Raw genomic sequence first — 16,289 nt, forward strand, 5'->3', positions numbered from 1 at the left:
CCATTCTTTGTGCAGTCTGCCCAATGGTCCTCTTTTTTTTTTGCCATCAGTTTGTTTCTATGTTTCTCTTCCTGCTCTCTGATCCCATTAGTTCATATTAAACAATGGTTTTAATGCATAGAAGTAATTTGGGCTTCAATGATGCTTCAGAATTTTGCAACAAGACTTTCATCTCCAAGTCATCCATCTTCATTCATGCTGTTTTCAAATGGAATAATTGTTGAAGATTACAAAGAGGTTTTACAAAACCGAAACTAAATATAGATATTTCAAGGGCTAATGTGGCTGTAATTGGGTTCACTCTGGAAGGATTCAATGATTACACTACTTTCTACCCTAGAACACAAGAAAGTCTTTTTAGTCACTAATCCATCCATTAATGTCTTATAAAACAGAGAACACTTGGTAGGTAATTTCAGGGCCATTTTATTCAAGACATTATTACTTCTTCATCAGGGCCGTTTCATAGAACATTAAATGCAATTAATTCAAAGTCACGACAAAGGCAAATAGAAGTGACAACCAGAAAAAGTTAAGACCCTGATGCACAACACCACACTAAGTAGACAACAGTCAAGAGTACAGAAACTTTTAAGTGACATATGGTGTTCAAATACGTTATTCTCCTATGTAGAATTTTCTTGAGTGCTTTTTCCAGCCAGGACACAGTGATTAAATCTGAAATACTTTGTGTCAAAGGAAGTGCTGTAGAACTCAGCCATTCTAGCCTGTGAACCTTTGAAACAACCAAATTTACACTTATTAGCATGAACACCACACATTTTTATCCTCAACTAAAGGAATTTATAAGTCTTCTAGGATATACATATACTTCAGAGTGGTGAACAACAATTAAAACATATGGAAAATTAAACCAATTTAAAAGAATAGTAAAAGTAAGCAGATACAATAGCTAGCTATATTAGTTGTAGAATGCTTTTAGATTTTTTTTACCATATATTTTACACTATTCTACTTTATTTTGGTTATCACAGTAATTACTTACAGGCTGTTTTCCAGAGAAACATGGCATACAAAAAACTGAATAGAATGCTCTGTTCTAGAACTTAATTGAGTAATGTTTCTGTAAAAGACCACTAGACAACTATCAGTGATCTTCCCTGCAAACATATGTATATTATGTATATGTATATATAACATATACAGTGGTGCTCTCTGACCTTGGCTGTTTTCTTATAGATGTTTCATTACCAAACTAGGTAACATTATCAGTGCACCATCTGCAAGAAAACAATCAAGCTCAGAGCATACCAAGGACCCCACAGTCCAACGCTGAACTACACATATTCTCTTCAAAATCATATACAGATTAACTTTAAAGTCCTTTGTAAGTCACGGTACGTATGATTACCAATATTATCCCAAAATCCGTTTATTTGAATTAACCAGTTGGACTGATCCAATATGCTAAGCTGTAAGAACAACAAACCACATTTAGACTTAGCATGTTGAATGAAATGGTGACATGTTTGAAAAGTATAACAGTTAGTTTTCAAAATTAATGAAAACTATAAAACAAATGTAAGGTATTTCCAGTTGATGTTCTGATTGTTCCAGAGACATTCTTGTTAAATAGATAAATGGTGATGATAATAACCAAGTGCACACATCACACAAAGCCATTCATCTGCATGATCTTCAGAAACTTGGATTCAATTCTCCACATTGGCTTTGCTGGTGAGGCATTATCGGAGTTGAAGTCCACATGGAGATGGCTATCCTTAGGCCCTGGTTTTCTTAACAGAGGTTTCTTGTGAACTTACCTTAAATCAATATAGCATAGTTCCCCAAAGACGATAACACAGTGTGTGATATCAAAACAAAACTCACTTTATACAATCTGTGAACCCACTCTACCTATATGTCTGAGATCTGGAGATCCCTCTGGATACATTCATTACTATAGATCATCTTTTCCTAACCTGGTAATCTCAGATGGGCTGGATAACATCTCTCATCCTCAAGCAATAATGAGAAAAACCATAAGTTATAACAGAATAACAGAGTTGGAAGGGACTTTGGAGGGCTTCTAGTCCAAATCCCTGCTAAGTCAGGTAATTTTATAACCATGGTTATAAATGGTTTCAAATGAAGAAAATCCAGAAGACAAAGGAACTCGGACTGGAGAAAGCATGAAACACCCACACCCACACGCCCCTCTCTGCCTTTCTCCTTCGCAGGCTTCCGGCGGGAATTATGAAATACCCGGCCCCATAATCCACAGCCCCAACCCGGCAGGCTCCTTCCAGTTGAATGCTGAGCCCGGAGAGAAGCAAGGACTGAGCTACGTGCGCGTCTCATTCCTCCCGCCCTCTGAGAACAAAATCAAAACGCTCCGTTGAGAGCTCGAACTTCGTGTCGAAACTATTCTGCCGCCAAATTTTCTTGCTTCTAACGAAAAAGCTGCTTTAGATAAAGCAGAACGATGCTGGCGACGGGCGCTTAAAATAATCATGAATGAAGCGGTTTGCCGGTGAATAAAAACAATGATTAAAGTGCGGTCCTAAACAGAAGGTCGTCTGATTTCAGGCAGATTTAAAAGCCAAATAAAGGGCAGCGCTCCTTCTAAATGCCGAAGAGCTTATTCGTAGATAAGAACAGGTTTCAACACTTGGAGTTGCAGCTTTATAAAAATCAATCAATCGTCAATGAATCAAATCATTTGTATGGAGAACGGCAAGTTTTCTGTGTCAGACTCACACTCACCTTCTACAGTTTTAGCTAATTATGTAGAGTTCGCTGAGAAGAGTTTTCCAAGCTTATGTTATGTGTGGTGCATCTGTTGAACATCTTCCTCTTGTATCACACTAAATAGTCCTGCTGAATATTCAAAATATGGAACTTCCTTTAAGTGCAATAAGGGTACGTTTTTCTGTTCCTTCCCAGTATTTCTGAGTTTAGTGTTCTTTTTCTTACCACTGCCAATAGTGCCAGACATTTCTGTTGGTGAAAGGCAACAGGAAGAAGAAGGGAGAAGGGGGAAAAAAAAGAAAGTACCTTCTCCCAGTTTTTCTTCCTTTCCTGGATCACTGCTAGCAACTGGTAATTGGAAAAAGGTATTTAGAGTTTTTGCTTCGGCGTTTAACCATTTTATGTCTTCCCCAATATTACACTTTCCGCACTGGTCAGACTGCAGCTGTGTTCACTTCAAGCAGTCATCACCTGGAAGGTGTGAAGGTGAGTGTAGGGTTGAGTTTAGAGCATGCACTGCCCTGTGCTTATGCTGTAACAGCCACAAGCAATTTCCTTGAAGGTCTTTCTCATCTCCAGACTCCGGAAAGCATATATAAGAGGATCAATGACCGAGTTGCACATGATAAGAACCAGGTAGGTGTTGAAGTGAGAAGTGTAGCAAAGGCAGTGTGGGTTGGTGGGGCAAGAAATGATGAGGATAAGATGGAGGAAAAAGGGTGCCCAGCAGATGATGAAGACACCCAACAGAATAGTAATCGTGACTGCCCCTTTCATGCAGGTGCGTTGGTGGGGGGGCCTATCCACCGGGAGGGCTGCAATGCGCTTGACATGTAAGCGTGCAAACAGGAACATGTGAATATAAAGCAAGGCCATGAAGAAGAGCATGGTGAAGAACATGGTGATGAGGCAGACAATGACCGTTTTGCTCTCATAGTAGGCAATGAACATGATGCCGCAAAAGATGCAAGTGGTCCAGATGATCCCAATCAGCATCAGAGCCTTCCTCACAGTCATGATGCTGTGGTACCGGAGCGCATAGAGAATGGTAATGTACCTGTCAACTGCTATGATCAAAAGGTTGCAGATGGAGGCAATCAAAGAGATACAGATCATGGAGTCAAAAACGTTGTCCATGTTCTGGACGAAGCGGTCATCGATGGTTAAGTAGCCACCACTCAGGATGGCAATCATGAGGGTCTCCAAGGCATTGGACATCCCCATTAGTATGTCTGCCACAGCCAGGCTACAGAGAAAGAAGTACATGGGTGAATGCAGGTTGCCATTCTTGATCACTGCAAGGATCACCAGGACGTTCTCAAGAAGGCTGATGATTCCAAGTAACAAAAACACCTCAGCTTTGATGAAGACTTGCTCACAGAACTCATGACCTCCTCTGCTGCCAAAAACTGAGTGGTTGACTTCTTCAGTGGCATTAAACAAGATGGGCTGAAACTTCAGAACCCAGGGTGCTGTGGAGTTCATCGTGAAGAGCAGAAACTCAGGTTTACATGCATTTATGGGGAAAATCCTTTAAAAGATAAAATGTAATGTATCCTTTATTCAATGAGATCAGTTGTAAAAAGAAAAGAAAACATAGAAAAAAATCCTTATCTGATGCAGACTTCTGAATCCATCAATCCAAAGAAGTTAGTTCCTTTGGTGCCAGTAGAATCTGAGCAAACAGCAAATGCAGGAATTTGAGGAGACATCTCTTTAAAGAAGGGAAAAGTGGCAATTTGAGAGTCCCTTTCCAAAGAACCCTCTTGTGGATTTAATACGGCTGGCTTTGCAATCTGCTACTTTGTCTTGGGACCCCCAGTTCAGCCAGGACAGATCTTGTAGCTTCATCGATAAGGATAGAGCAGGAATTGGAGACAGAAAGATAGATAGGCTTGCATTGGATTTTATACTTTCCATCTAGAGAAAACACTCCTATTTAATCATCTGTGACTCACAACCACTCAAAAGCAACTTCTGCCTTGACGGATGGTTACCATCGCAGACTGCATAATCCTCATTGCTCTCCAATTCAACACTACTTAGTGCCCTCTAGAGATAAGAGAGAGAATATGTGTACAATTTTTTTTTTTTTTTAAGCCCTGTAGGAATCTGTTACACACAGAAAAAAAAAAAAAAAAAGAATATAAACGAGGGCAGGTGGCAAATATATAATTAACAGAGAAACCTCATCTACTTTATAGGTGATAGTTGTCAGATGGGAACACTCTGAGAGGTTGCCCGATGTTCTAGATAAAATTGCAGCTGCCTTCATTACACAAGCACATTTGAGCAATCACTACCAGCTTGGTCATTGATATGCTAAACAAAATACTTCACTTCCTGATACTGCAAATTGTATTTTCTTTAGCCCTGTAATTTTTCTAGCATCATTCTCCAATTTCATCCCCCCACCCAGCTCTCTTGTGCTCTGCTCTTGACTGAATACATGTATTCAGTCAAGGCCATTTGGTGCTTCAGATCTGCCTTAATCATATATTTCCTTGGATGCATCATAATTGATGCTGTTTTATGTTGATTATTGTCTGTGGAATGATGGTTTAGGCCCTACATTTTGAAAAAAACTGATCCGAAGGCTTTGGGAGGAAAAAAAGCTCACCTTCTAATATATACAGCAACGATACTTTTGAAAGACATCAGCAAAGCCATTGGTATTTATTTACTTCAGTACCAAAATATTGACACCAACAAGAATATTATTGTAATTAGATTTATTACAGCCACTCACTCCAAAAGAAGGATGGTTGGATGTTTTATAGCATCCAATATAAAATTTAAAACAATGAAAACAAACCAACAAAGCATAATTTAATAAAAGGATCACAGGACAAAAACAGCCATAATAATAATTTTAAAAATATGACAGGCTCATTGACACATTAACTGGCCTAGGAACAGAAGAAAAATCTTCTAGAACATAGACATCTTCTAGAACAGGGGTATCAAACTCATGTCATCATGGTGGAGTCACGTGACATATTAGGAATTTCCCCCCCTTCGCTAAACCAGGCATGGACATGGCCAGCACGTACAGTAACTCATAAACCACAAACACACACAGAAAATAATAATTGTTCCTTCCCCAAGAATTAAAGGAAGATAAGAGAATGTATCAAAGATGAGTGTTAGGATGAGGCTGAGGTGAACATTTGTAACTGTTGGATATGCTATAGCAGGGGTCCTCAAGCTTGGCAACTTTAAGACTTGTGGACTTCAACTCCCAGAATTCCTCAGCCAGCATAGCTGGCTGAGGAATTCTGGGAGTTGAAGTCCACAAGTCTTAAAGTTGCCAAGTTTGGAGACCTCTGTGCTATAGGGAAGATATATACCACTAAGTACAGTATATACTATATAACTTTATATACTAACTTATACTACTATACAAATTTATATACTGTATTATATATCTTCTTGCAAAACTTGATGAACTGTAGAAATAAAAGACGTACAAAATACAGTTGGTAGCATGATTGCTGAGATGAAAGCACAGCTCTTTCACGTGAGAGGCACATAAAAAGGCACAGGGCTGACATTTTGACTTTTTGGATCCCCTGTGGATTCCCTTAAGCTGAATATCAGAAAAGAGAGAGGCACCAAAATCTTACTTGTAAATGAGAATGACTTGGAAACAAACAAACAAAAAATGTAATCCAGCGTGTCTGAATTGCCCTAGGCTTTGATGAACACCATTTGATTTAGTCTTTTAATTCAATGTACCTAGACGGTCTTCTGGCCAAAATAGACTTAATGAACTCTAGCTAAGAAAGAGGCAATTACAGGCAACAACTATATAAAAATCTCTTGAGACTAATTCATGTCTAGAAGCATATCTTTTTGGCCATTAATTTTTACAGTCATTTCATTTATCCTCCATATAGCCTTGATTTGGGTTGGTTTGCATTTGACTTTGGGGCTGACTTATTGATTAGTTTTCTCCCATTTGGTCATGAGTAACTGTGGGGAAAATTATATCATTATGTTTTGCTGCTCCCAACTATGCCTTAGGACCAAATACCACAGAGCATGGGACATCTTAGATGCTTTGTTACCAATCTAGGTAACCTCATCAGGTCATGAGAGAGTGAAGTTTGCTGATTGTTTATACATAGCAATAGCACTTAGATTTATATACCGCTTCATAGTGCTTTACAGCCCTCTCTAAGTGGTTTTACAGAGTCAGCATATTTACTCCCAACAATCTGACCTTAGAAGGATGGAAGGCTGAGTCAACCTTGAACCTTGATATAGCTTGGTTGGGAGCTGGTTTTTCCTTGATTGTGTCTTGATGGAAATGTTTCTTCCCTGATTATTGTCTGATGCTGGTTCCTGCTTTATTTGCAATGCCTCAAATTAGAATAGTACTCAAGATGGGATTTCATCAATGCAGAATGAAATAAAACTATGACACTTTCTGTTTTGGACATTCAGTTTCTTGTTCTGTATTAATATTCAGCATATGATCTACAAATCCAGCAATCTTGTCCCATGCTCTATTACCTAGCCTATGAAATTTCTCAAGAGGAAAAAAAAAACTGAATAGGTCACTAGTGCATTTTATTCACTGGCCATGACTTTATGTATCATAGACAGTGATAGGATTCAATTTTTTTTTACTACTGGTTCTATGGGCGTGGCTTGGTGGGCGTGACAGGGGAAGGATACTGTAAAATCTCCAGTCAGAGGTGGTATTGGCCGGTTCTCCAAACTACTCAAAATTTCCGCTACCAGTTCTCCAGAACTGGTCAGAACCTGCTGAATACCACCTCTGATTGTAGATATATAAGTAGTCCTCTGCTTACAACCACAATTGGGACTGGGATTTGGGTCACTAAGTAATGTGGTCATTAAGTGAGTAATCATGTTACCAGATCCAATTTATGACCATTTTTTTACCACAGTCATTATGAAAATCACCACAGTCTTTGAGCATATCGCATGGTTGTTAAGTGAATCATGTAGTCGTTAAGCAAATCTGTCTTCCCCAATTGAATTTGCTTGTTGGAAGCTGGCTGGGAAGGTTGCAGATTTGATCACACCACTGCAAGACTCTGCAACCATTGTAAATGTAAGCCAGTTGCCAAGCACCCAAACTGCAATCATGTGACCATGGGGTTTGGTATCGCAATTGCAAATTCAAGAATGGGCTGTAAGTCAAGCATTACTATATAGGTGTAAAATTTAAAGTTAAAATCCCTGATCAGTCATAAATCAAACATAGCTTTGTAATCACAAGGTTAGATTGTGATAATTAAGCTAATTAATATGGATCTTCTCTTTCCATTTCTAATTTAAGAGCCATGGTGGTACAGTGGTTAGAATGCAGTACTGCAAGCAACTTCTCCTGACTGCTGTCTGCCTGCAATTTGGCAGATCCAATCTCACCAGGCTCAAGGCTGACTCAGCCTTATATCCTTCTGAGGTTGATAAAATGAGGACCCAGATTGTTGGGGCCAATAGGCTTACTCTGTAAATCACTTAGAGAGGGCTGTAGAGCACTGTGAAGCATTATATGTCTAAATGCTGTTGCAATGCTATAATTAGTTTTTCCCTTTCATGCATTACTTTCAATTTATACCATAAAGGTTGATGTCTGAATCACCCATGTTTGTGCAATAATTCAATCTTTCCTTCCCCGTAAGCCACACAGCCCACATTGCTCTCTTCTCCGTTCCTCCCTGCGTGCCCTAGGATGAAGAAGGGGTGAGCCTGGGTCTTCCTCTGAACTCCTTTCCCTTGTTCTACCTCTTTCCTGCTCTGCCCAGCCAGACTTTGCCCTTCCTCAGTTTCTTCCACAGCCAACGGAGCCACAGTCCCACTCCCTGTCAGCTGTTTGTCTTCCTCTTTGGATTCAGACTCCAACAGGGGCATGACAGTTGCCAGGCCAATACCTTCCAAGCACAATGCTGTACCAGAAAATACTTGGCAAGGAGTCACGAACAAATCTTCACTCTAATTAAATGAACTAATTGTCTCCTGCAAACACCACTCCCCTTTCACTCCTCGTTATTCCCTATTTGAGGGGCCATTCACCGTCTATCTGTGTCTTTACTTCCGAGTCGATCCTTGTTCCTTAACTGTTCCCTTCTCCTGGCAGCTCTGTGCATGCACACATTGGGAACAGGCTCCAGCTGTTCTTCTGCCCCACTGATGTCCAACTCCAAAGGCAGCTGATAACTCTTGGATGGCCCTGGCCCCATCTCTGCCTCCGACGCAGAGTACTTGTCAGAGCTTTCCCCAGACTTCAGGACTGGCCCATGTTCCTCCCCAATCTCCTCACTGTCTGAGTCTGCTGTGCTGGTGGGCCACAACACTATCCCCGGGTTAGTGAAGGGAGAAAAAGTCATGACACGTCACATGACAACAACATGATGATGTGAGTTTGACACCCCTGGAATACAACCTAATAAAAGGAAATGGCATGGAAGGAAAAAAGATCAAGCAATCCTATGGAGAAAAGCAAGAAGGGCGAAAAGCTTATAAAAGACAAATGTCTCCTCAAGCCAGTAAGATAACTGCAAATCTTAAATAACAGAATGAATAGAGGCCGATGGAGAATCTTAAAAAAGCCATCATCCAGTCCTTAAGCCAGTTATTATGCTATGAAGAACAACTGATAGATGTACACAAGGTAGAATGCTTCCCATCTGCAGATAGTCACTGCTTGTAGTTGAATCCTGCTGACATTTGGGCAGCCTACAGTCTCCAGCCTGCTCTTTAAAATGAAATCCTTTCTGAGCACTTTTTAATCTTCCCCATTCCTGTTTTCAACTCTGAAGAAGTCATCCCACTTCGAACTCAGTTCAGCCAAGAGGGTACTGGCACTTTAAGATATAAATGTAAGATTCCCCACTCAGATCAACAGAGTCTCTGCTAGGGACAAAAACTAAGCAAACAACTTGCACAATCCACAGCAATAATGAATCTCTAGAGGAATGCTTGATTAACTCTTTTAGTCAAATAATAAATTAATAAAATAATAGCCCCCCACCCAGGAGTGGGAATTCAATTCTTTTAAAGAACTGGTTCTGTGGGCGTGGCTTAGTTGGTGGGCGTGGCTTGGTGGTCATGTGACTGGGTGGACATGGCTTTGTGGACATGGCTGGGCGTGCCCAACTCAATATCACTCACATTGAGGCACACATCTCCTCGCCTGGCCTCTCATGACTGTGGGGATGCTGCAACAGTCGTTAGTGTGAAAAATGGTCATAAGTCACTTTTTTCAGTGCCACTGTAACTTTGAATGGTCACTCCACACAAGCAAAGTACCAGCAAAGGAGGGGAAAAAAACTCCAGAGAAGTTCCTGAGAGAGGATGTCTAGTCCTGCCAAGAATGTAATAAGGGTTAACGGAGAGGCAGTTTCTGTAAGCAACACCAGAATGTTTCCTTCCTGCCTTCCTTACAGGATTAGGCCAGTAATTTCTTCTAACAACTGGTTCTCCGAACTGCTTAGAATGTTAACAACCAGTTCTAGAGAATAGGTGCGAACTGGTAGAATCCCACCCCTGCCCCCACCCCTCATCCTGGTGACAACACATCACACCAGCCATTTAATGGGCTCCATCCCATGTTTCTGCTATACAGATAAATTCTATATAATTTTCAATACATCATTTTTTGTAACTTTACATAATCAACCATGCCGTACAAAGCATGTGCAAAAATAGAAGGTCAAACATGAGGCAAACCCAGAAAAAGAGGGAGAGACAAATAAAAATCACATTACAACAACATCAATTAATAATGGCTGAGGCCACCAGACAAGCAAGAACCAGAACTTTGTATCTTCCCTGACACTGAAAAAGATAAAATAGGAAATATAGTCATATCACACTTTACTTGCATTTTAGATACCACTGTATCCCATTTTTGTAATGCTAGATGTTATCACATTTTACACAATTTTGGTACTACTTTTAGATAACCTAGACATAGATTATTCCTTTTGGACTTCCCTCATGGATTCTAGTCAGATTGTTTTAGAAATGTATTTCACCTTTGTGTTTTTATTTGCTATCCCTTTAGATTTATAAGTGCTTACAGAATACTTAAGTACACTGTTTATTATACTGGCCTAATAAACTGATTGAAACTGAAATGTATCTTTGATTCCTGAGTAGTTAAACTGCTCTTAAACTGCTAGCTTTTTTATTCTTGGATCAACACTAGTGAAAGAAGCATTGCATTTTCTTGCTATCTTCTAGTTTTGACCGTTCTTCTAGGGACAGAAAATAGAATGTTTCATCAGAGTTACTGCTGGTGTAACATACAGAACAAATCAAACAGTGCCGTCTAGTGACCATAGACATACATAAACATTAGCTAAACTCCAAAAAAGTAAAATAAATAAAAAGGAATTATTAAATATGGAACATATTTCTATTTAAACATCAGGGATGATATCTGGTTGCTTAAAAAAAAATCTATAGTCTTAATAGCTTTTGAAAAACATGGTTTTGCTGCAAAAAATGCATTTATCTTCTGTTTAATATTTTCAGTTCTCAATCCCTAACAAAATAATTCCACAGGGATTCTCAAAAAGTGACCAGATGGAACCACAAGTCTTATGTATCCCTTTAGTGCTGCTGAGAGAAATCAGGGAACAGTCTTCAGTATTAGCCAATGTATCACAGGGAACTTCCATAGGAAATTGGCAGTGCTTTCCTATATGTAGGTGAGAGACATGGTGGCTCAGTGGTTTATTGATGCCAAGATGGTCTTTCCTCAAATGGTTCAAGTCCTAACACTGCATGGTGGGTGAGTTCCTGTCATTCACTTCAGCTTCAGCCTACCTAGCAGTTCAAAATCATGTTCTAGGCGAGTAGATAAATAGGTACCACTTCGATGGGAAGATGAACTGGCACTTTGTGTAGATGTGTTAAAATCCTGCAGGCACTGAACCTTCCCTGTTGCGATGCCCATTTGCGAGGCAGCTTTGGTGGAAGAAGAGAGTCTTGGCTGATGCTGTAGAAAAAAGCCAATCATTTTTCTTTCTGCTCAGTCTTCTGTGACACACCTTGGGAAATGTATGAATGTATATCAAATAGAGCTAGTAAACAGGCAGCCAAACTACTACTCTGCATTAGCATTGTGGTCTCCTGGCTAATGTAACAACACTATACACTAAATAAATAAAAAAAACTTTATGTACATGTAGTACATGGCTTTTTGGCCAATGCTTGTAAATGAAAGATCAAAGTCAAAAATCAATTAAGTTTTTATATTTTCAAACAAAATGAGTGCAGCAGGCTTGCTATTTCTTCAATGAAATCTTTCTTTACAGAGTGATTACATCCATTTTTCCTTAGAAATAAGTCTTGATGACTTCAATGCAGTTTGCACCTAAGTTATTTACCCAAGTTTGCAGCCTCATCATGGACTCATGAAATTAAACATGCTAATGTGCTTCTGGGAAATTGAAGCATAAGACAAGTTATCATGCCTCACTTTTAAAGAAGAAAAGGCAGACATACTAAATTCACTCTATTCTTACTGTTCTGCTGAAAAGTTATTTATTTTTCTTCTTGCTATGTTGATTTTTTTTTTTAAAAAAAGGAAAGTCAAGTTAGCAGGTCTCATACAGGGAAGTTGAGGAGTCTTCCAATTATCCAAGTTACAGGAACACCAAGGTTGTGTTGAATATTGCATTTTTTTTCTAATTTTTTCTTTCTTTTCTTTTCTTTTCTTTCCTTCTTCTTTCCTTTTCTTTCGTTCAATTGTGTATGTATTGTTGGTTGGTTTTAATTGCAAAAACTAATAAATTATATTTAAAAAAAAAAAAGAATATTGCATTCCACTATGTGCTTGTCTTTCCAATGCATTCTGCTTTTTTATGTTTCAGTGAAATTCAGAGTGAAAATCCTTTGAAGAAAACACCTGTTGTTGGCTCTTTGGATCAAGAAGCATGAAGCCTATGGAATAGAAAATCAAGTGTATATAAAGCCTTAGGAAGACCACACCTAGAGTACTGCATCCAGTTTTGGTCACTACACTATCAAAAAGATGTAGAGACTCTAGTAAAAGTACAGAGAAGAGCAACCAGGATGATTAGGGGACTGGAGACTAAAACATATGAAGAACGGTTACAGAACTGAGCATGGCTAGTCTAGTGAGGAGAAGGACCAGGGGAGACATGATAGCAGTGTTCCAATATTTGAGGGGCTGCCACAGGAAGGAAGGGGTCAATCTATTTTCTAAAGCACCTGTAGGCAAGACAAGGAATAATGGATGGAAACTAAACAAGGAGAGATTTAACCTGGAAACAAGGAGAAACTTTCTGACAGTGAGAACAATCAACCAATGGAACAGCTTGCCCTCGGAAGTTGTGGGAGCACCATCACTTGAGACTTTCAAGAAGAGATTGGACTGCCATTTGTCAGAAATGGTGTAGGGTCTCCCGCTTGGGCTGGGGGTTGGACTAGATGACCTACAAGGTCCCTTCCAACTCTGATTATCTGTTATCTGTTATATATCAGAAATTCTACTGCCAATATTGCTCTCTGTCTCCTCAATGTGAGCTAAACACTACCATTAAAAGAAATTTGAGAACATTCTATACATAACTTAGAAAACCAAAGCTTTCTATTGCAGTAAAAAAATCAACCTTTAAGAAACAGACTGTAGAACAGCACATTAATACCACATATCCCAAATCTTCCATGTTACTTGGGTTAAGAAGTGCCTTTTCCCTTCTTTCATATTCTGGAAACAATCCATCCTGGATTAGATCAGGCATAGTTTATCAGTTTATCAGTTTATCATTGCTTGTTCATAGAATTCCTGTATTTTTCTTTCCCTCAAATATTATGTATCTGTCCCCTTTTCTTTGGGAAATAACATAGCTCACGTTTCAACACAGAAACTATTTTGAATTCAGAGAACTGGCTTTCTCCAAAGATTAGAAAACCAGTATGGTCTAGTGGTTAAAGCACTAGGATAGACACTGGAAGACTCAGTTCTAGTCCTGCCTTAGGTATAAAACCTATTGGATGTCTTCAGGCCAATCATTCCCTTTGAGCCCAGCCTACCTCACAGAACTGCTGTTGTTCATGCATTGATATGTATAAACAATATAAAATAAAATAAAAACTTGACAAAAAAAAAAGAATTGTTGTGGGGAAATAGAAGGAGGAAGGGGTATTCAATATGTTTGTCACCTTCAGTTGTTTATAAAAAAGCAGTAAAGACACGATATACATTTATTTATTTATTTTTATTTGTCAATTGCTTACAAGATAATAGGTATAAGTAAAAACATAGTTATGAATACATATAAGAAAAATAAAAATATATAAAAGATTAATTAGATATATAATAAATGTGCTAAACAGGATCCTTTTGGACTTAATGCAATTCATTTTAAATATGCCAGCTTTTAAGTGTCTAACTACGACATCACTCCAAGGGGTAATTTACCCACCCTCCTTCCTGGTACACCCAATAAGAAAAGTTCAAAAGTTCAAATAAAAATTTGAAATATTTGATTGTAAATGTATTGACAGCAGCTAGGATTGTATTTGCTAAAAATTGGAAGAGTGAGAAAATACCATCACAGGAAGAAATTATTAAGAAAATATTGGAATGTGCTGAAATGAGTAGATTGACATTTGAAATTAGAGAACAAGAAGATAAACAATTTTATGAAGTTTGGGACCTTTTCTATCAATGGCTAGATAATAAAATATAATAATAGAATATTTAGAATTTTAGGAAACAATGAATACATACTTCTTTTTTTTTCTTTGATACTATCCTTATAAAATTTTATTAAGATAGACTTGGTATGACTTTATGATTTGCTATAAAATAAATTAAGTAAATTATAGTTATCTCGTTAAAGTATGAATTAATAAAATTATAGTCAAATGATTGTTTAATAATATCAGGCTATATAATTGTTGATTGATAATATGAGCTATTATGTAATATAACTACAATGGAGACTATGAAATGGATGCACAAAAAAAAGTGGTAAACCAACCGATACACTGTCTGTAAACTTATGAAGGAAAGATGATGTTTTTATGTTTTATGTGTTTTTGTTTGTTGTTAAAATTAATAAAACTGTTTTCAAAAAAAAAAAAAAGAAAAGAAAAGTTCAAAACTACTTGCTACTTTACTACTTGCCCTAGAAAAACAAGAAGCATACAGTACAGATAGACAGCCAATATCACACAGGAACAGTAATTACTTAACACTCAAGTAAGTCTTTATGTCTGGTGTGAAGCCACCTCACCTCCCCCTGTGGAGCATGCTGGGAAGTGTGCAAGTATGTTCTACAATAGGGCTGGTGCTTGTCAAGCCAAACTACTTCTTTGCAGTAGCATTGTGGTCTCCTGGCTACTGTAATAATGCCATATGCTAATAATAATTATGTTGACATTTTCAATTTACTTTATCAGATGACCATAAGTCCAGAGTGCCCTCACCAGACTCCAAGCCTTATTTATCTGCCATGACCTGTCATAGACATGTCATAATGTATTATATTCTTTGAATGTAGCAGCTTCTTGCTTAAACCACTTCCGTACTGTTCGCAAACTCCTGGCCAATTTTTGCATTTTGCATGATTCGCTCCTGCTTTGCCTACCCATGAATTGTCCTCATAAATTTTATTATTGATTCAAAAGTCTGCATTTAGGGATGCTGATAGTTGTCTAATGGCAGGGGATCACTTTGAATTAATGGAGCTACCAGTCACTGAATCCAGCCCCCCATCTCTTTTATGCAATCAAATGCCAAAAGATTTAATTCCCCCTCATCAGACAATCAATTTAAGGCTAAATTTTCATGAAAGGATTTGAACTGGGGTATTGGAGTGTGTGTGGGGGTGGGTGGGTGGGTGGGGTTAAAGTCTGAGGTGAGTAAAAATTTCAGGTAGTCCACAATTTACAACCGTCAATTTAGCAACCGTTTGAAATTACAATGGTACTGAACAAAGTGACCTCTCATTGGTCCTTACACTTATGACCTCTGCAGCATCCCCAAAGTCATATGATCAGAATTTGGGCCCTTGGCAACGAGCATGCATTTATGACCTTTGCAGAGACCTGGGGGCCATGGGATTCCCATTTGAGCTGAGATGGCGCAGTGGCTAGAATGCAGTATTGCAGGCTAATTCCGCCAACTGCCAGCAGTTCGATTCTCACTAGTTCAAGGTTGACATCCTTCTGAGCTGGGTAAAATGAGGGCCCAGATTGTTGAGCGAAATAAGCTGACTTTGCAAATCGCTTAAGGAGTGTTGTAAAGCCCTGTCAAGCGGTATGTAGGTGTAAGTGCTGTTGCTATTGTTATTGTCATCATCCCAGTCAGCTTCCAACAAGCAAAATCAATAGGAAAAGTCAGTCTTGCTTAATGACACAGATTCACTTGACAATTGCAATGATTTGCTCAAAAGCTGTGGCCAAAAGTTTATAAAATCAGGTGCAACACAATTACCACCTTGCTTAGCAATGGGAATTCTGCTCCCAGTTATGGTCATTAAGTTGTGGACTCCCTTGTAATCTCACACCATCTTGATTCCAATAGTTTTTGATGCCTCCACACTATCCAAACAAAA

The 16,289-nt window shown here is 38.7% G+C and overlaps 1 protein-coding gene across 1 annotated transcript; it reads right to left on the reverse strand.

Annotated features, from left to right (window-relative positions):
* Nucleotides 1-3,216: 3,216 nt before the first annotated feature.
* On the reverse strand, nucleotides 3,217-4,197 carry MC3R (melanocortin 3 receptor). Its single transcript, XM_026664856.2, has one exon. The coding sequence runs from the start codon at nucleotides 4,195-4,197 to the stop codon at nucleotides 3,217-3,219; it is 981 nt and encodes a 326-aa protein (XP_026520641.2).
* Nucleotides 4,198-16,289: the final 12,092 nt, after the last annotated feature.

The sequence above is a fragment of the Notechis scutatus genome, chromosome 3 (assembly GCF_049901735.1).
Source record: "Notechis scutatus isolate UNSWTSFEM ecotype Mainland chromosome 3, rNotScu1.2, whole genome shotgun sequence".
Lineage (NCBI taxonomy): Eukaryota > Metazoa > Chordata > Lepidosauria > Squamata > Elapidae > Notechis > Notechis scutatus.

Coding starts and splice junctions, on each gene's coding strand:
- MC3R (XM_026664856.2), bottom strand. CDS start 4,197: ATGAACTCCACAGCACCCTGGGTTCTGAAGTTTCAGCCCATCTTGTTT.